Source organism: Pocillopora damicornis, chromosome 3 (assembly GCF_964200805.1).
Source record: "Pocillopora damicornis chromosome 3, jaPocDami1.2, whole genome shotgun sequence".
NCBI lineage: Eukaryota > Metazoa > Cnidaria > Anthozoa > Scleractinia > Pocilloporidae > Pocillopora > Pocillopora damicornis.
Genome location: NC_142672.1, coordinates 8,237,493 through 8,257,492, shown reverse-complemented (window position 1 = coordinate 8,257,492; position 20,000 = coordinate 8,237,493). Strand labels below are relative to the sequence as shown.

Sequence of the window (20,000 nt, the reverse complement as noted above, 5' to 3'; positions counted from 1 at the left end):
ATGTTGAAGTGAAGTTATTATTTTTTTCAATTAATAGGGTATCATAGCAACATAATGTGCTGATCTTCGCAGACCAAGGTAAAAAATAACCATCCTCTCATATATTTCCATTTTTTTTGCTTCAAGGAATGGTGAGTATATTAGTTTTCGGTTTGTTCCACTATGATCACCCAGTCCATTCTTGTTTATGATTTAAATGCAGATACGAATTTTAGTCTCACAGTGGCTAGCTAGGTGACATATATAATTATCTCAGTAAAGACAATCATGTGGAAAGACGGATTGAACAAAGTGACCACTATCTTTGTAATCTATGCTTTTATCAATCTAGAAATTGAAGTTCAAAAGAAGTCCATCAAGGTTGAAATCTGGAAATATATATAATGTTTAAGAGAAGCATGGTTCATCCTTCCTCCTCTTCCTAAAGTACTGTCCATTCTACTTCTGTTCGACTAATTCCTAATTAAAAAGCTAAGTTCAGAAATAAGATTTCCTTCGATTGCAAATCAGAACGGTTTCTTTGATAATTGGCCTAAAAATGACAAGCGAAATTATTTTTATTAGGAAGAAAAATTAAGGGAGAGAGTTGATTGTTTGGTTAAATTTTGTATCACTGAGGTCAACTTGAGAATCTAGCTTCTGCTCTTTATATCAGCACTCTTAGCTTCTAATTCATGGTTCCGACACTTCCTAAGCCTAGGCTATGATTTCTTTGTTATTTAAGGGATTGGCTCTACGTTTGGATCGATTCACAAGAACAACAATATTAACGAAAGCGAAATGAGCAACACAGCATACACCTCAATTACAAAAGTATTATAGAAGAATTTCTAAATTTAACGTCCAGCCATAGAAAGATATTATCGTCATGACCGTGGCCTGGAGCCCGTTTCTCGAAGGTCCAAGTAACTTAACGGGCTCATAAAGCTCACCTGTTTCTACTTAAGAAGGGGATTTAAAACGTTTTGACAATTATAACATAAATATAAGCAAATATGCAGTTTCTGAGGTAGATTTCTCATATTCTACAGGAATAAGGCATTCAAGTTAACCGAATTTGAATGATTCATTCAATATTTACCTCCGAAATGCATCACGACTTCAGGTGCCTTGTCTCCTGAAACTTTTTTGTATCAAACTAGCGTTTAGAAATGATTTTCATAATTTGGAAGAAGGTGACGATGCTGAATGCTTTGCCTTTTCCAATAGCTGTCAGGTCAAGCTTTTATCCATCGTTCGAGTTGCCCTGTCTAACTGGAATCACTTCTTAGCTCCTATAATTAGGATGTCACGCGCTCTGCAGGCGAACGGAAGTACCTTGGTTTTAATTCAGTAGCGCAGAAAAATCAAGATATTTTTGTTTGGTTAACGAAGCTATTTAACAAATTGTCCACTCTGGAAAAGGGAAAAGCAAAAGATAAACAAATCAGCTGATAGAAAATAAGAAACAATGGTAGACAAGTATAGACAATGATGACACTTAAACCATGTTCCTCATAGAATTTGTGACTGCACCTATAACCTCTTGCAAGTCACATGAATGCTAACCTAAGCGGAAAGTGATTTAATTTTAGAAACAAAAATTATAGGAATTGTTTTCATCTTAATATTGCACCAGCTTCGATGTCATCAGCTTGAATGAATCCTCGTGATACAGTATGGAAACTGAAGGTAAATTTCGTCAATATACTATCTGATACTTATTAATTTCGATCGAATCATTTTATGTTATTTCGATACCAAAATTATTAGAATCTTCTATTCCAGAATGAATTTTGACCGATGTTGTCTATGAGCTGATTTACCGGATTGACTGGGTACAATATCATAATCTGGTCGAATCGGTATTGCCGGTCTCTTCCATATTTTCTTGTTTACAGACTGGCATGAGCTAGTAATGACAAGAGTAGCAAGGTTGCACCGGTCATACAAGACCCCAGAATCTTGAGAAAACGTTACTAGGTCTTTGATTCAAAGGCCACGTTCATTTAATCATAAGGTATATCTCGAAAATGTTGGGGTTTATCAAAGTAAAATGCCTATTTGGATAAAGGCAATCAGCTTATCTAAACGTCATCAAAGTGTGATGATCACCCAGTCCACTCTTGTTTATGATTTGAATGCAGATACGCATTTTAGCCTCACAGCGGTTAGTTACTGGGGGACATATATAACTATCTCAGGAAAGAAAATTATGTGGAAAGACGGATTGAACAAAGTGACCACCATCTTTGTAATCGATGCTTTTATCAATTAATCTAGCAATTGAAGTTCAAAAGAAGTCCATTAAGGTTGAAATCATGAAATATATATTATGTTTCACCCTTTAACTCCCAAGATCTCATTAGTAGTTCTCTTAACTGTCTGATATACAATTGTTATGATGTCAATTCGGAGAATTTGGTATTGGATCAACTAATAATCTCCGAATTGATATTTTACTTTATTCTCGTCACTTCTATGCTTGGTATTGTATTAATATTGTAAGAAGAAATTCTCTCTTGATCACTCATGGGAGGTAAAGGGTTAAGAGAAGAATGATTCATCCCTCCTCCTCTTCCTAAAGTACTTTCGATTCCACTTCTGTTCGACAAATTCCTTATTGAAAAGCTAAGTTCAGAAACAAGATTTCCTTCGATTGCAAATCAGAAAGGTTTCTTTGATAACTGGTCTAAAAATGAAAAGCGATTTAGCCTCGTTGGCTCAGAATCTTCCGTCAGCTTGTTCATTAAATCCGAACCGTATTATGGAGTATTTTTACTTTCATTTGCTTCGCCTTTAAAAATGTTGGGAGTCTTGTGGAGTTCTTGCCAATATTGCCGAGAGATTAATGCCTGAATTTACACAACGTATATACAATGAGAGCAATTCAAGCCGCTCCACAAATACGTTAATAGATAGCGTTCTGAGCACGCGAGAACGGTAAAAAAATCTCAGTATTTGCTAAATTGAATTACCTTCAGACATCGCAAATGCCAGGAGCTGTTCAGCAGATCAACACAACACTGCTATTCACCTTCAAACGGATGGTTCTAGTGATCAGCGATTCACGTTATCCTTGGCCCCGATAATCCGTCGCAAAGCTGATAGATCTCACTGTGGTAAATATTTTTTTTACTTACCCCGTTCTGTTTGAGCCGACAGAATCGTCTCGAAGTTCTTGAGATGTCACGCGCACTGAGAACGAATGGGAAATATGGAAATAGCCCTAGTTTCTTCCTAGTTTGGCAAAAGCAAACATTAATAGTCAACTGAGAAATCCACCGGAACATGTCAATTCTTGATAGCTCAATTTCCTGTAAATTTAAATTGATCACGTTGTATCCGGGTCTTTCCCTTTCCATCACATGAGTGGTGACGCTTGCGGAAGTCCCGTATAATCATAGCCAAACATCCTTGGGATTTAGAGCTACTGAATTTCATTGAATTTTATTACGAAACAATAAAGCTATTTTGGTTGAGATTTTTACTACTTCAAAGTTATTTTCTAAATACGTCCCAATCAATGTAAGCGTAGAAACCTTAGACTATGATAGGCAACTTGGACTTTGCTTGCTTATAAGAGTCAGTTGACCTTGAATGTTTGTTTTACTTTTCCGCCTTTCCTCGGAATGCGGTAATAGTTGATCAACAGATTTGTAATGTCACGCAACTCTCTGATGAGAAATTCAACTTTTTCAGCCGATCTCGGGGTCTCATCAGATTGTTCGATGTGTCTCGAAGTCTCCCTATTCTATATAAGTAGTGCCACACATAATCTCTTGGTGCCAAATGATTTCTTGATGGTACACTTCATATCGGCATTTCTAACAAAGATGTGAAAGTCTGGGATTTTTCCCCATTGCCAAACTTCTCGGTCAGATGAGAGCTAGAGGGGTTCGGAGTAATCGCTGGCGACGATGAAAGTCTGCGTGAAATTGCTCCCGTCTGAAGATATTCTAATGCCAGGGTTGATGCATCACTAAAAGAAAACGCTTGATTAAGGGTGTATCTCCACTCGGACGTGGTATGTTCTTGCTAATAATAACCTTTCAATAATATGAGTAAAGTAATATTAGAGAGATGGAGCTGTACAGATGAAAATGATTGTCTAGCTTCGGTCTCGGATTTTCAAACAAGGATCTCAACGTCTTGCGAGGATAAGAATATACCACTCTCCGCCCGTTGTACGAAACATTCTGCATTGTCTGTCGATCCATCACGGTCTCCAACAACGCATTGATGTGCGCGCAATATCTCGATATCAAGGCTTAAGATGACAAGGGTTGTTGATAGCGCCTGACAATATGAGTCATAAGCTGAAAATACCTTGAAATTAAACAGCTCGTGTTTTCCTTTCTGATTGCGAACGGGAGAGAGGGGGAGAGAGGGGAAGAGAGAGAGAGAGAGAGAGAGAGAGAGAGAGAGAGAGAGAGAGAGAGAGAGAGAGAGAGAGAGAGAGAGAGAGAGAGAGAGAGAGAGAGAGAGAGAGAGAGAGAGAGAGGGAGATTTCGCTAAGTGGCCAAGTACTAACTAGTTTGAGTTAAGACCCACTGGTTTTAAAAATAATTTGGAAACTGTGCTTCAAACGGCACGATTCCTTTCCTGAACCGCTACGTTTAGGGACAATTTTATGATAATTGTTTGTACTGCGGACTCGGTCTACACTTGGTGGTGATACCATTATAATATGAATGAGTGAAATTTTTATTTGTAGCTCTCCCAGCTAAGGAGCCGTGCATTACAACTACGATGAAAAAATAGCACTGGAACTTTCATTAGTTAAAGAATTCATTTGCCTATTTTAGTAACAACTTTACAATAAAATTTCTTATGATAAATCCTATTTGATTCATAATTGCATTAAAGTTGTTTCAACTAGTGACCTGCTCAACCTTGTTTGACAGAATGTTCTAAAAATGGGCCTCTTGTTGCAACGATTAGATCACCCCTTATGAAAGTACCAGACAAGAGTGTTAAAACGTTGGGTCTATGAACTGTAACTTCTTGGTTACATTCATTAAATCTTTAAGCCAGAGTAGCATCAAACTTTGTCTGATTTCTTCAAAAGCTTATTCAGTAGATATGGCAAAATGTTGAGGCTATCAACTGTTAGATATATATCAAAAGGAAACTATGTTGAATTTAATCAAGTTTTCATTCAGGGCTATTAAAATAGTAGAACATCATAACGGTGTACTTTCAAGGGCAAAAAATGGGCTTTCGTACGTGTGAGAGATGAAAACTGACTCAAAAAATCGTCATCTTGATTAAAAGACTTTAGCGGTGAATGTCAACTATTATTTTCAGTTGTTTGTAGACTAGACCAGCGTAATTGGTTAATAGCAAAAACAGTTGTTTAAAAGCATATTTTCATCAATAGATAGCCTATTTGAACAAGAGCCGGCTATCATGCCGTTGGGTTAAGCTCCATAAAGCTCACTTTTCTACCTACAAAGAGACAAACGGAGCGCTCTAATTAAACCATCAAGAATCTTCTTTACTTTGCGTCGGTGACGTGGCATTGTAAATGTGTAGAGAACTGGATTGAGAGCGGAGTTCAAGAACGCAAGTAAGATCAAATCAGTTTTTTCTACTACTATTGATATAGAAGAATAACTATTAAAACTAGCGATGCAAAAAGGAAGGTAACACACTACGTATACTCCAACAAAGAGAAACATGTCTTTGACAAATGAATGCTCTCGTCTTTTCGCTGCAGTATACGCATGCCCAGGTTGAACAAGTGGCTGATTAATTCTTTGTGTGAGAGGCGTCTTGTTGAATTTTCGGATGATTATGAACATGCGCATGTACAAACCGATTACAACAATTGCAACAAAGACAAAAAAGCCGGAATGAAACAGTTTAATCATATCCACTTTTCCAATAAGAGTTGGAAGAAAGGCTATAAGTAATGCAAAACTCCAAATACAACAAATCCTGAGCTTCCCAGGCAAACCAGTAAACAGCTTCTCTCGCCACGGAGGCATCTCCAAAGAAAGGTACCTCTCTAATGTAAGGTTGTAAATTGTACAACTTGAAGCGGCCATCGTTAAGATGAGCACCAATCCAGCTGCGGTCGTAAAATTATTCGCTAACTCATTATGACTGTTTTTCAGCACTAAATGACTGATTATCAAAAGTGGTTCACCCAAGAGGCCAACCATCAAATCTGCCACAGCGAGGTTCACTACAAGCAATTTGGAAACGGTCCGTTGTTCCCAGCGCGGATTCCTATAGATAGTCCAGATTACTAGGAGGTTTCCTGTCGTGGTTACTACGGAAATAATGGCGAGGACAACTGTAAGTAGTGTGCTGTTGATGCGTATCCTTTCTATCAGTATCTTGGGAGGGCTTTCATCGCTTTGTGCCATCTTGGAAGTTGATACTTGACCGGCTTCCTGCAAGAGAGATCCAAAAAGTTAACGATTTTCCAGGCAGTTAAAGGAAATTTGAAGATGATATCAAGTAAAGAATTAAAAATCAAAGATGGCAGCCATTACTGTCGCTAAGAAAATACTGAGCACTCGCTCGCCAAAGTTACATCTGCTCTACAGGCCAGAGGCATCGCAATTGAAATAAATCAATTTAGATGGTTGAGTAATGGTCCACAAAGCGAAGTGCGGTTCCTTTTTTAACTAAAAACTTTTTACGTGGGCACTGGATACATGAATAACTTCACTGCGTCAGACACAATCCCTTGACCTGTCTTTAAATTCTTTCGCTTCCTTCCAACTCAGAAAGTTTGTGTTTCAAAGTCATTATTGAACATACCTAACGTAAAATTTGCTCTCCTTTTTTATAACTGAGTGAGCTTCTGAATGAATCAGAAAGAACTGCTTGAATGAAACAGCATATGCCCAATTTGAGCTATTTCATTCTCTACACAGATAATGGCTTCGTTATTTCAATAGTTGACAATAATGCGACAAAACTGACCAGAATTTTATACAATTTATTAATCAACTCACCTTAAAAAATATCTAAGAATGCCAGGACTGATTACACTTTAGGTATTTAATTTGATTGTGACGTTTGATGATGTCTACTTCTTCTATCTGCCGGCTGCTAAGTCACGAGCACATTACATATCCGCTAGTTTGTTCCTTTTTATATGAATCCCAAGCCCTTGGCACGTGATGTTCATAAATAAATGTGACTGAGGTATCGAGTGGTTTCCACCCTGTAAAGCTTGAACCGAAGACGACGCGAAGGTTACCAGTAGATGTTAGTGTGCGTTAGAGGTGGATTTCCCCTATGACACATCTTTTCAATAGTTCCGGTTGCTAATATTCCTTTTCGACAAGTTTACTCCTTGCAGCATGATGTAAAGAATGTAGTCTAGATTCCTTATTTTATGTTTTTTTTGTTCAAATGGCAAGAATCCGATAAATACTTTGAGAAAGACTTGTAACGGCAGAAGTTTAGTCGTTTACTTTCTGAATTCGAGGATAACGCCACTTCACACGGGTTTATCTTGCAACAAAACATGCAGCGATGCACTTGCGACGTGTTTGTAAACCATCTTGGATTTTGAAATTAGGTGAAGGTTAAGATGAGAAAAAACTCTCTACTGCAGTGTTACTCTATTTTTCAGGAAATTATTTTTATCGACCTCTGACCCGTGATATTTCCTAAGTCAACATCGTCAAACGCCGCACAGGCAGTAACGATGCACATCTGTCATGAAGATTACAATTTTAGATCGATCGGTATTACGGCAATTATGATAAAAAACAAAAAAACATGTAAAGACAGGTTTCCCTCTTAATACGGGTTCACAGGTTCCTCGGTAAAGAGGAACCTGTATATAGAAAACGATAAAAAAAACGCTATTTTATCTCATAATTGATCACTACATGTACTCAACTTGAAAAAATTACTACTAGTATTGATTGCGGGAGATAAACATAGATTAAATATACAAAGTTTTGCTTAGTTTTATTTAATAAGTAGTTTCGCTTTAAGTGACCTTTCTAACTGGTAGAAGATATTGCAAACACGTCTTTGGGGCTAAATAAATAAAGTGTGACCACAGACGCTTGATAGAAGTGAAAATTGCAGTGTTTAAATGGAAAAGAATTTCGAGACTTTGAAAACTGGTCGCTTAATTAAAATACAGGATGACCGCTTAATACAGGTTTGATTGTAGATAAATATAACACCGCTGTTTGCCAAAAGATTTGAGCTAACCAACGAAATACAGGCGTTTATAGATTTATGAATTTTTCCCTTCTAAGATTACGTATGTCAACTTAGATTTCACTCTCCATGTGACGTTCAGGTGCGCTGAACTCTACACGAACTTACCCATTAATTATCATAACTATTATATGTAGCATTATTTTTAATACCATCATATGACAATCATCAGTGTAATCTTTAGTATCAGAAAAAGCATGGTTTCTGCGGGTTATTTATGATAAACAACACGAGTGATATTTCAAAATCCACCAAAATATCAGGAGCTGCGAATTAGCGAGAGTGTACATTTGTGCTCAAGAAGGATGCAAGCTATTCATCCGGGGACTTTGCGGCTGTTAGTAACCTTTCTTTGCTTGGGAATAGCAACACTGCTGCCTGCTTCCTTACAGGGACGCTGATATTACCCGCAAACTGTCGGGTTCATAATCCGAACCGTCCTTCTTTCTCACCTGGGCCAAAAACTTCTCACTTCATTAAGTTGTCCGACCTATAAGCCAGCAGGCTTTCAAAATGGCGACCACAGTGTCTTCGGTCAAAGTAACGTAGACGAATGAATAGGTAAATAAATTAAAAGACTCACGGTCCGAGGAAGCAATGCAGTTGAACCTCAACAATACAAAAACGCCTGAGGAGAAAACAGACGTCAAAACCAACGGTAATTTTTTTTCCTACTCCTACAGGTCTAACCATACTCCTTAGCTTAGATTCTTCTCTACCTTGATGCAGTTTTCGCATGTGGCAAGTTTCTTCATTCTACAAAGCTGTGTTTCGTCAAACGCAAATTTAAAAATAAAGCACACGAGAATCGGTGACACAACTGTGGGTGCTATGTTGTCTAAATAATGCTCATGTTCGTTTATACATAATCATCCTTTCCTATAAAAAAACACCCTTGCTTAGCAGATATCTGGCAAGGTTAAAAAAGCTCGCCGTAAACTATCCTTGCTTGGCCATAACCAAAAATTACCTTTGATGATATCAATTATCGCTTAAACGTATTTTCTGTTGTGCTTGAATGGGGTTTGAGTTGTCTATTCCTGTTATACTCGTTTTTTTCCGTGTAACCGATAATTGTGTTCAGCTCAGGTCCGTTAGTTGTGAGAAAACAGTTCGAGACGAATTTGTTTATTTGCATCAGTGCGCAAATCAGGGCAATATTCGTGTTCAGACACATCGTACAACTCACTTTCTCTGACATCTGATTTGTTGTGATGCATTTTGTTGCCAAGCAAAACTTCACCCTCCATTAGATTTACTGGCTATACATTTTAAGCCCCGCCGATCGACGAGTCAGTTCGAGGCGGTGTCTGAGTGCTTCAAAACTGACTGTTTAAACAAAAATGGCGAATATTCGATTCGTTTGTTTGCTTTTGCTCACTATCCATTACGCATTTTCAGGTAAGCAAGCTTTTTTTCGATGTGTCTTGTCTGAAATCTACGCCGTTGCATCAGTGCTGTTTTGATAAAGGTTGAAAACGTTCTGATTCAACCTTCAACATTTGCGGCTGCTTCAATTTGTGGGGGATAGTTTCTGTGGCGGAAGTGAATTTCTTTTTAGGTTGTATCACTTTTAAACAGGTGATTATTTTCGCGCAATTTTATGCAACTTTTGTCCAAATTTTAGTTTAAACTTTGAAAGCACACATACAGCCAAAAGCGCTGCTTCTTCAAACCGATGTTGGTGCGATGCATTCCTGCAAATCAGCGTAATTTAAATAAAATTGATACGCAATTTCAGAGAGACAGAAAATTTCGTGTTTATTTCACCAGTTTAGAGGAAAGCTTTCAAAAAAGAAGGGGGGCATAGGTTTTATTTTTGAGATGGATGTGCCTATAGCCGTTTAAAAGAACGTTTTCTAATATTTAACTCTCTTTCGTCGCAGTCGAACCTCGAGCAATCGACCTTCTGCCATCCAGATTCTGTTTATTGTGAAGCATGACAATGAACCCTGAGATTTTGACTCGTGGAAATTTTATAGATTGTCTTTGGTACACAAAAGCGAGTTTCCTGATAGAAAAGATCTAGAATTTTATATATACTTCAAAATTATAAATTAATGTGGGGGTAGAGTCTACCTTGGCATAAAGTGCTCAATGCTGTGGTAGCAGAGCTAAGTATACATAAGTTAAAGAATTAAAGAGGACGCATCGATTCTCTGTGACTCTGAGTTTCGCGCCTAAGCGCTTGAAACTCGAAACTCTAATAAATATCGAAACTCTAATAAATATCTGGCGCAGAAGATTAGGCAGTTGGTAGGTTTAGGTATTTTCTCTAGAAGCTGCTGATAGGGCCTTCCTTTAGAGTAGAAATCAAGTGATACTCTCTGCGATCTCATTAATTTCAGAAAGATTTATAGAATGTGCTGTCACTCAATATTGATAGAATTTGAAATTATGTGCTTTCTTCCATGTTAATGTTCTACCACTTAAAACGAAACTAGCGATATATTTTAAACATCACGAACCACAAACGAAAAAAAAGTATTTGCATTATAGACAGGATTAATGAATGAACCTTTGGAATGATCCAGATAAGGATTTTTGATTCGAGGTCACTCAGATCGTGGTGCACCTCACGCATATTTTTTCACGAAACTTTACTCTCTCAACAACCATCGAAAGACTACGTCTAGCTACGAAACATAAATCAAAACGCGTTTCGTGCCCAAACTCGTCTAACCTAAATATAGTGCACTTTGCTTGTACTGATTTCTGATTGGCTCAAGTGTAATTAGTCAGTAAGAGAGTTTTCACGCTCATTCCAAACCATAAGGTCATTATGCAAAACATGAGCTACTCTCATAAAATCCCACACCATAAAGAATGTATTTTCAAGTTCATCACGACGAAGAAGGGTATTCGGTGATTCCGGTCTTCTCTTTAGATGCAAGATAGACTGCTTGTACCGGCCCCAGTTCAGTTTGTGCTCCTCTTCTTCGGGTGCAACTTGACTTGCAGAGAAACTCAAAAGCGTTCAAAACTTATACACATTGAAGAAACTGCTTAACCGCAGGGCGAATCTATAGCATCATGTTTGAAAAAGAACAATAGAAGAGTCGTTTAACGACAGAACTTCCGCTTCGGAAGTGAAAAACTGCGTCTAACTTTTGGAGAAAAGATTGCTACAGGAAAACAAAAATTACGCTAGTTGAGATTGAGACCTTCGCGAAGGCAGAATGTAAACACGAATGTGCTATACTCTATTTGAAATAGTCGACGAAACGCCTCGATAAACTTTGAGACTCTTGCCCAAGGGCTCTTAAAGTGTTTTGCCACACTCGTGTAAAGGTGTTGTTCGCCTAAAGCTCACTGTGTTACTAAACCACAATTGTACTTTACTTTCCAAGGATCTTAAGAACCGTAATGGCCTATTATCTGTGTATGATTTTCCATTCCGGAGAACTTCGTTACTGAATTGAACTTATGTATTCAGACGACCAGTTAGCAACAATGAACCATTACAAGAGCAAACTCCCTCAAAAATCGTTAGACTGCAATAAGTGCTAAGTCGGAGAATACCGTATTTACCCGTGTATAAGTCGACCCCCCATTTTGGAGTCCAAAAATAAGTTTTTCTTATTTCTGGGCAAGAATTTCCTTGAAAAACTAATCTTATATTTCTTAGAATTTTCTTTCAGGTACTATGGTTATATGAAAAAAATCACAGCAAGTTTGGACGAGAAGTTTATTATTGCGTGTACGCGAGCGTTTTAGCGTGTTTTAGCGACACGTGTAAGCAGCATTTTCTTCACAATTTTTGAAATTAGCTTACAAAATCAAACATACTACTTTCTAACGAACCTTTGTCGTTGTGTAAAGGCGCGTAACAACCAAAACAAAAACCCTGCCAACCAGCATTTTATTGGAAGACGTGCTAAACAATACAAAGCCAGGTTACTAAGCAGCAAAACTTCGAAGCGAGAAATGTGGCTTTCGTCGAGCGGACTTATCACTTTATTGGCTGCAACTATCAGTTCTTTATTTAATCTTAAGCTTTTAAACTTAGACTGCTCGAGGTGTGCGGAGAAAAGACATCGGAACTTGTACCGTGTAAAAGTGGATTGTTTGTTTACATATCAGACAATTATTATGCTAATTTGTCCTGAAAGTTTTTTTATCTCAGATTTTGACCCATGTATAAGTCGAGGGCGATTTTTTGGACCGATTTTTAGGCAGTAAAAGGTCGACTTATACACGGGTAAATACGGTATGTTAAATAGCAATAAAATACAGTTTGATATGTGTCCCCAAAATGTCATTGAAGTCGATTTTCTAATCAGCTTCTCGCGTTCCTGGCCTCTACGTTTTTATCGTTTTGACAACCTTTTAAACCTATTCCGATTCTCTGAATCCTGTCAAACGATTCGCCACATTTTCTAATTTTACGATTCTTACACAATTCCACAAATTCTACTCTTTTTTTTATTCAAGCGTTTGCGAAATATTTTGGACGCTAAATGGTAAAATTGTAAGTTATGGTCGATAAACCAACGCAAGGCCACCGCCATGGAGATCGAAAAATGATCTTTACGAAACTGTCCGTGAAAGATGCGCAGTCGAAAAGAGGGAAGCAACGATTCGATACTCATATCGTTTAAGAAATTACTATTTGTTTTCTGACGCTATGGAACGCTGAAAAGATTCTGAACGAAATCAGAAAAACGTCTTCATTACTTGAAATCAGGATGGAAACAGTGAACTGAGGCAAGAGGTTCGGCCCATTTAGGATTAAAATGATAATAGCCTTTTAGACCTTAGAGTTTGCAGTATGTTCCTAAGAAATCGATAATTCTCTCAGTGATGATTAAATAAAGAAAAAGGCAAAGGCTAATCATCAGACACGGCCATTGGTTACAGGAGTGGCACAAGTTGTCCAAACCAATCAAATATTAGCATGTAATTTCTTTCAATAATATTGATACATTGTCCAGCAAACAGGTAATTGCTAATGAGGATAATTAACAATGAGATCTTGGTAGTTAAAGGGTGAAGAATAGGTTTTCCTAGTGCTGAATTCACCTGGTTGAAGAATGAACGATAACTTTGGAGGATTAAGATTTTAAAGAATATATTTTTTAGTTTTCTCTGCAGAAATTTATTTTCGATGGTGCGCATTGCCTGGGGAAAAAACCAAGTGTGATGAATTTATGAAACACGTAAACATGACTGCTCAAAACATGAGCTTAGCTGTTAAAACAAGTTGTGTCGATGGAACTGACCCTGACGATTGCATGGAAAAGATAAAAAACAGCGAGGCTGATCTGGTGACATTGAGTGGTGGAGACACTTACTCAGCGGGTAAGTTGAAGCTGGATTTACCCGGCTGGTAAATATCTTTCATCTTCCGTGGATTTTCAGTAAGAAAAATGGACTGAAGATTTTCAATAAATCGTCATTTGACCTTAGATGTATAGATTTCCATAAAAACAAATGAGTAAAAAGCTAATTTGTTTCAGTGAAAATTTTTCTGTTTCGTTTTTGGTTGTATTTTTATTTCATTTTAATCCCTTTTTTCCATTTTTGAATACCAAGTTCAAAAATGACGACCACGCGAAACGGCCTGATTTCGAACGCATGAATCCCTGGCCTGAAACTTGTTTTAGTATAAACTAAAATGATGAGTTAATATGGCACCAAATTAAAAGATAATTTTAACACATTTATTCTTGTAACGATTACAATATTTTCGGGTGCAAATCCCGCGCACATTGCTGGGAGAAGAATAGCTAGGATATTCGGAGTTTGAGAAGCCAATCAGAGCGCGCCTTCAACGCTATCCACTGTTGTAGTATATACTAATATTCAATATTTGATAGGGCAATTAAGAAATTTGCAGCTTATGCGTGAGTTGTTTCACATTCTTCCGACATCTTACGATACAGGTGAAAGATATAACTTCAAAGTCATTGTTTCTGAGCAGTATGGCGAGTATGACGTGAAATACTACAGTGTTGCCATTGTGAAAAAGAGTAACACAGGCTTCGACTTAAAGAGTCTTAAAGGGAAGAAGTCTTGCCACACTCAGGCTGAAAAGAATGCAGGTTGGAAAATTTCCGTGGGATATCTTCTGCGCTCAAAGATCATGGATCCCGTGGATTGTAAGAGCCCATACAAGGCCTACTTTTCAGCTTCAAAGTTCTTCAGTGAGAGCTGTGTCCCAGGTTCGTTCGTGAACATGCGTAATCGAATTCGCTCTGTTCTATTGCTATAGTGATAATTCAGAAGAAGGAAAGTGGATAGTGCATAAATTTCCTGCCTCACGATGTCTGCTTAGTATTTTGTACTGCCTCAAGCCGCCGCTATACGTCAATTTTAAATTTTCTTCACAAAGCAAGACCTCAAAATCGAGAACTCCGCAAACTTCCTTTCGCGTATAGTGAGTGGGTCCCTTAAGACAATATTAAAGAGGTAGATGGCAGCTATTCGTTTTTTTTCCTTAATCAAAAAATATAACAATGTCTAAGCATATATCAGTATGATCAATAAGGCAACACAGCTTTTTCAGTCTTTGAAATGTCTTCGATTACAGTTCAACCGTAAGATTCCATTTTTTTATATGTCCCTTCAATTTTGTTTGGTTTGCTAGGTACCAAAGATAAAATTAGTGCAGCTGCATACGAGAAGGTCAAAAACCTGTGCAGTTTGTGCGCCGGTACTGGAAATGACAAGTGCTCTACAAACTCTTCAGTTAATGAATACGTCAGCCATAAAGGCGCCTTCAAATGTATGAAGGATGGGAAGGGCGACGTGGCTTTTGTAAAGCGCCAGGTGGACTCACCAGCCGAGTTTTATGATGAGGATAATAAAAACGACTACCAGTTCTTGTGCCAGAATGGAGGGAGAATGGGTAATGTATACATTAATGAAGATTAAGGTTATACACAACTGGCTTGTATCACTGTTACTCGAGCGTAAAATATTTCTGTGCCACGAAGTACGTGAAAAATTGCTATTGACCCTGGACGGGATGCTGTCTTTCACACTTTATCCACTGCATTTCTACTAATTGTCCTAATAATTTGTTCGTACCCATTTGTATTCCTTTCATGTACAAACAATGATAGCGTAAAATAAATATAAAGAATTAAAAAGATAAAAAAAAATTCAAGCCCTTTAGCTTTCTCAGTGTAAGTTTAAACAGCGGCTGTCTGTTCTAATTATATCTCCCCTGATATGCGTGCAAATAACTTCGTCCTGAATTGTTACACATCAATGAAGTTGTCTCATCATGGGGCAATTCCGCTACACGGGCAACCAATTGTGAATGATTTTAATGCATGATTACTCCAAAATTCAGTGTAATTCGTTCAGTTGCTAAGGTATGATACACTGCAACCCCGAAGTAACGATTACCATGGAAATGACGAACCTCGGGCATTTGTACTCCATTCTCTCTCCTCCTTCTATCGCCGCACTCATTTTCTAGTCTCTTAAAATTTGGTTCAAAGCTTGTTTTTACGTTGGTCGACAGATCTCTACGAGATTCAATTTTTCCTAGGGTCAAATTCTCGCCCCTTACAACAGCAATGAATCCGCGTATCTGGTAGGAAAGAAATGTGGGAAATCCCCCATCTTCTGTGACTATTTACGGTCTAAGCCTTTAGTAAGGGGTACGGATTTTGCTTGGCAGAGTTTTTGGCAGTATATATCATACAAGATCTTTTCAATCATTTTCAGAGATTGAAGAATACAAGGAATGCAATCTCGGCGCAAGTCCTGCGCATGCAGTGGTTACAAGGAAGGACAACTCTGACATCGAAGACATCATTAAAATCTTAAAGGCCATGAGTGACAAGTACGGCAAGACTCAGACTGACTGGAATAAGTTCCAGCTCTTCAACTCCTCCAAATATAACAACGGGGAAGATCTGATCTTTAAAGATGCAACTACAGCACTCAAAGGTATAGCGGTGGATAAACAGAACTATATGGGTTACCTTGGAGACGTTTATGGCAAAAATGTGAAGGCGCTGACATCTTGCGATGCAATCGTTTCTACTTCTTCTGCGACTTCGCCCGTCACCGCACTCATGCTGTTTACAGCTGCGCTGAACGCTCTGCTCATGTAGGAGCTAAAGAGGAAACAAACTTAGTAACCGCCATAGTTAGCCTCGAGGTTAGATTTGGAAAGCACGTTTCATGTGAGCCATGAGAAGTGAGAATGTCTGTACACATGTTGTTAACTGCTGACTACGCAATGCTCTACATTATGGATACTCAAGAATGGTCAATGTGAAGATGGAACCCCTTCGATCTCATTTAACTTGACTGTTTATTAGCCATTGAGGAGTTGCAGATTGCAATTCTTTGTCTAGTTCGAATTCCTAGTCTACAAATAAAAATTTCATGAAACGACTTAATTTCGTAACAGAAGATGTTGAGACTTCCTTGTAAGCTCAGCCGAACCTTCATGGATTCGAGCCTCCGACCTTCAGATCTCACGATCGAACGCTCCGGCTATCGCTGAACCTCTGACAGAGCCTTCGATCAGCAAAGTCGGAAGATCAAAAGATCTAAGCTTCAAATCCTCACGGAGTAGTCAGATTTTCTTCTGTGTCGTAAACTTGTGAAAAAAGTTTTTCTTTCTTGGTCATGAGACGACTGAGCTAAAATTTACAGGTTTCATTTCATCCAACTTCGACCCAAACGCAGAAAGGGAAAACACGAGGGGTTGATGTTGTTGATATGATAGTACCAGCAGTGGGAGTATTGAACCTTTTTTGAGCGAAAAATCTGTCAACAAGAAGTGAGAAATAATTGCGACCCCCAATTTGAAAAACTTGCCAAGTTTTTGTGAGTCGCTTATCTTCAAAAGAGCAGATGTCCCGTCCTGCAGGCTTCCAAATTTTAACCATTTAGCTGTCATGATATGCAAGATATGTCTGGATAAGACTTCATCGGGGCAAAAGAAATACAAGTCCGCTTGTTTAGTTTGGCGCGTAATGGCAGGATCTGACCCCTCTCTTTTGAGGAAAACGAATTTGAGCGCCGTTTTTATTTTAATGTCTGTGACTCGCACCCTGGGTACGGTTATACTGGCAGCAACATGGAGTAAATATGGCTTTAACAAGAAATTATCCTTCCGTTGCAAGTATTGAAGTCAGCATATGTAACGCAAGTGTCAACCAAAACCCAAAAAATCAGCAGGAAAAAAGGATCACTTCGCGCAAAATTTTTTTCTCTCTTTTCTTAGAGAGAGATCAGTTTATGTTTGACGCATTAATTAGTCGGTGAAATTTTGGTCAAAGGATAGTAGTTTAATGCGACAGTAACTTTGGCAAGCCAAACATGGCAAAAGTGGGTCGAGTTCAAGATGACCTATCGAGTTTCAGCAATCAATATGTGAGATTGAGGAATGAAAATCTGTCAGCTCTAACAAACACTTCCGTGACGCTTCAGTGCATTACTGATTAGCATCGTTTTCACTTCGAGAAAATTCAAGGCGTTGTCTTGGTGTTTTAACGGTTTCATCAAACATGGAGAGGATTCTGATCGTTCTGATGCTCTTTATCACCGTTCACTATGCATATTCAGGTGTGCTAACCTTTTATTGTTACGATTATCACAAAGATTCTTATAGCTGGGTATCATCATTGAGTTTTCTTCCTTATTGCCTTCTTTCCTTTTCGGTAATCTTCCGTTTTTCATTTCTTTCGTAAGTGTTTCACTTGCAGGATTTAGTAACACAAAATAAGACTGAATGTCGAAGGAGATTTCGCTTTCTCAGTGTTGTTGCTCGTTTCATCGGCTCAGCTTATTTGTTGGAAGCATGTACTAAAGCTAAGGTGCTTCTCCTCCTTTCAATTATAATTACAAGTCCAAGTTCGGTTTCGATTGTTCGTTGGTTTTGTGCGTGTTATCATATCCTCGCGACAGACATCGCTTGGAATGGCTGCAAGCCCTAACTTGGTTCGAAAACTTTGCGATATCGCAATGACATATTGTAGTAATATCGTGCTGAAAACGTTGTTCGTGTACACACGCAATAACGAAGTTGCAACGGCAACTTTCAAGCTTGAAAACTGTCTGCTCTAGCCGAGGAGCTTAAGGAGTTACAAGAAATTTATTTTAAGATCCTTTGATGTGAAGTAAATGTCACCTTCTTGGTGAGCATGGTCAGTTTTTTTTAGATACTTTGGCATTATTCGTAGTTTGTGGAACGATAATTCAAACTCGTTCTTGTTTGAGGGTCGTGCCAAGTGATTTGCCTTTTCTTAAAAGATGTAACCTAAACACATATAAAATTCTGGCAGCTTTTCCTGTCTACTAGTCTACGCCGATTGAATTATTAAGAACAACAACAACGAATTAATTCAGTTAGATCTGAAGCTCAAGTTCTGTATGGGCACAGTATTTGATGACTAATGCAGAGATCGAGCTATTTGTGTATTTAGTAAAGATTTTATTTTTCTCGAGCTCAATAGAAAGAGAAGGAATCTTTCCTCATTTATGTCTTTATTCCATAGAGAGTTTAAGAGTAAAAAGTGAAAGTAGATATCTTTTGTAACTGGATATTTAATGAAACTAACCATCACGTACGGGCGAAAATAGTTGAAAAGTTAGAGTGATTCTCGAGTGGCTAGGCAAAATATCTGCTCTTGCACATCGGGTAATGATGGAAAACACGGGGTTGCCTGGATTTGCTGAGAAAGCAGATGGAGAATAAGATTTTTTCGCCAAGAAATCACCCTTCTTTCCCGGGGCTTCCTAATCATAGACCCAAGAGACGAGGTCAGCTAATTAATTTTCCTCAGAGCATGATACTGATAGCTAGTTTGACGCTCCTTGTCATATGGAACAATAGTCTGTTCACGACACGTTTTAAGTTTTTGTCTGATTGGTCAACTGGGTGGCACGACTTTTTCTAGACCAATCACGAAGCGAAGTTAAGGGTAACTTATACATTCCTGTTGTATCGTCACCACCAAAAATATAAGGATGTCAAATAGATCAGCAAACACGAAGCTGGTTTAAATATCAGCTGCAGGATAGAATAGCTAATAAAGGAATGGCATGGCCAAATTATACACGATTTAGTTTTCCTTCATGAAACAGAACACCTAAACATGAATAGTCTAGCCAAATGATAAACGGTCCACTTGCCTAGGTCGAGTTGATGAAATTGTGAAATGGACTAGCTCAACTACGAATAGCTTAGCGCTCATTTGCAATACAGTACACAAACGGTGTAGCGTTGCGTCAAATGGCACAGGGTGATGTCGAGTAGCACAGCGTACGCACAAACGGTGTAGCGTTACGTGAAATAGCTCAGCGTAATGTCGAATGGTACAGCGTACACCCAAATGGTACAGCGTACACCCAAACGCTGTACAGCTTACACACAAATGGTGTAGAGTTGCGTGAAATGACTGAGCGTAATGTAGAAAGGTACATCGTACACACAAACAGTGTAGCGTTGCGTGAAATGGCTCAGCGTAATGTCGAATGGTACAGCGTACACACAAATGGTGTAGCGTTGCGTGAAATGGCTCAGCGTTATGTCGAATGGTACAGCGTACATACAAATGGTGTAGCGTCATGTCGAATAGCTTTGCAGAACATCAGAAGCTGTATCTGAACATTAAATTGCTTAGCACTGCACGGAATATTTCGATATTGTGGTGAATCGTCGAGCTTGCTTGTGGCGTGACGTGAAGGCTATCTCGCCGAAACCACCAAAAATACAAACCGCAAATGGAACAGCGACCTGCTGGGGGGCATGACGTCATCGAATGTGAAGACTGTCGCGAAACCATCACATGGTGTAGTCGCTGTGTTTAAGATTCTTCACTTCGCCTTCCCGTAAAGCAGAG

The 20,000-nt window shown here is 38.5% G+C and overlaps 4 protein-coding genes across 6 annotated transcripts in view; 2 read left to right on the top strand and 2 right to left on the bottom strand.

Annotated features, from left to right (window-relative positions):
* The window catches only part of LOC113685398 (adenosine receptor A3-like), a 5,404-nt gene extending 1,147 nt beyond the window's left edge, over positions 1 to 4,257 (bottom strand). Inside the window, exon 1 of one of the 2 annotated variants that reach the window (XM_089200334.1) lies at positions 2,958 to 4,257. In XM_089200334.1, coding sequence (XP_089056460.1) covers positions 2,958 to 2,967 — 10 coding nt within the window. In that variant the 5' untranslated portion in view covers positions 2,968 to 4,257. Of the gene's footprint in view, positions 1 to 1,081; positions 1,300 to 2,957 lie in introns of those variants that run through there. The other variant, XM_027202908.2, reaches the window with a different exon arrangement.
* Positions 1,648 to 16,542, top strand: LOC113685420 (serotransferrin). 2 transcript variants are annotated; one of them, XM_089200332.1, is made up of 7 exons: positions 1,648 to 1,671; positions 5,363 to 5,551; positions 6,102 to 6,285; positions 13,267 to 13,485; positions 14,070 to 14,348; positions 14,774 to 15,034; positions 15,865 to 16,542. In XM_089200332.1, the coding sequence occupies exons 4-7, from the start codon at positions 13,335 to 13,337 to the stop codon at positions 16,254 to 16,256; spliced, it is 1,083 nt and encodes a 360-aa protein (XP_089056458.1). In that variant the 5' UTR covers positions 1,648 to 1,671; positions 5,363 to 5,551; positions 6,102 to 6,285; positions 13,267 to 13,334; the 3' UTR covers positions 16,257 to 16,542. The 2 variants fall into 2 exon arrangements, with proteins under 2 accessions (XP_089056458.1, XP_089056457.1); XM_089200331.1 differs by lacking the exons at positions 1,648 to 1,671; positions 5,363 to 5,551; positions 6,102 to 6,285 and adding an exon at positions 9,480 to 9,585.
* LOC113685419 (adenosine receptor A2a) lies at positions 4,760 to 7,557 on the bottom strand. The gene is made up of 2 exons (XM_027202929.2): positions 6,954 to 7,557; positions 4,760 to 6,383 (listed from the first exon to the last, which is right to left on the bottom strand). The coding sequence occupies exon 2, from the start codon at positions 6,354 to 6,356 to the stop codon at positions 5,427 to 5,429; it is 930 nt and encodes a 309-aa protein (XP_027058730.2). The 5' UTR covers positions 6,357 to 6,383; positions 6,954 to 7,557; the 3' UTR covers positions 4,760 to 5,426.
* A 1,042-nt stretch (positions 16,543 to 17,584) lies between the features above and the next one.
* Positions 17,585 to 20,000, top strand: part of LOC149048090 (melanotransferrin-like) — an 11,939-nt gene continuing 9,523 nt past the window's right edge. The window contains exon 1 of the mRNA XM_089200330.1: positions 17,585 to 17,721. Coding sequence (XP_089056456.1) covers positions 17,664 to 17,721 — 58 coding nt within the window. The 5' untranslated portion in view covers positions 17,585 to 17,663. The remainder of the gene's footprint in view (positions 17,722 to 20,000) is intronic.

Bases quoted from the DNA above. Each gene is read 5' to 3' on its own strand.
- LOC113685420 (XM_089200331.1), top strand. From the start codon at position 9,528: ATGGCGAATATTCGATTCGTTTGTTTGCTTTTGCTCACTATCCATTAC. The intron at 13,486-14,069 runs GTAAGTTGAAGC...CTTACGATACAG, and splicing joins TGGAGACACTTACTCAGCGG to GTGAAAGATATAACTTCAAA. The intron at 15,035-15,864 runs GTAATGTATACA...AATCATTTTCAG, and splicing joins CCAGAATGGAGGGAGAATGG to AGATTGAAGAATACAAGGAA.
- LOC113685419 (XM_027202929.2), bottom strand. From the start codon at position 6,356: ATGGCACAAAGCGATGAAAGCCCTCCCAAGATACTGATAGAAAGGATA.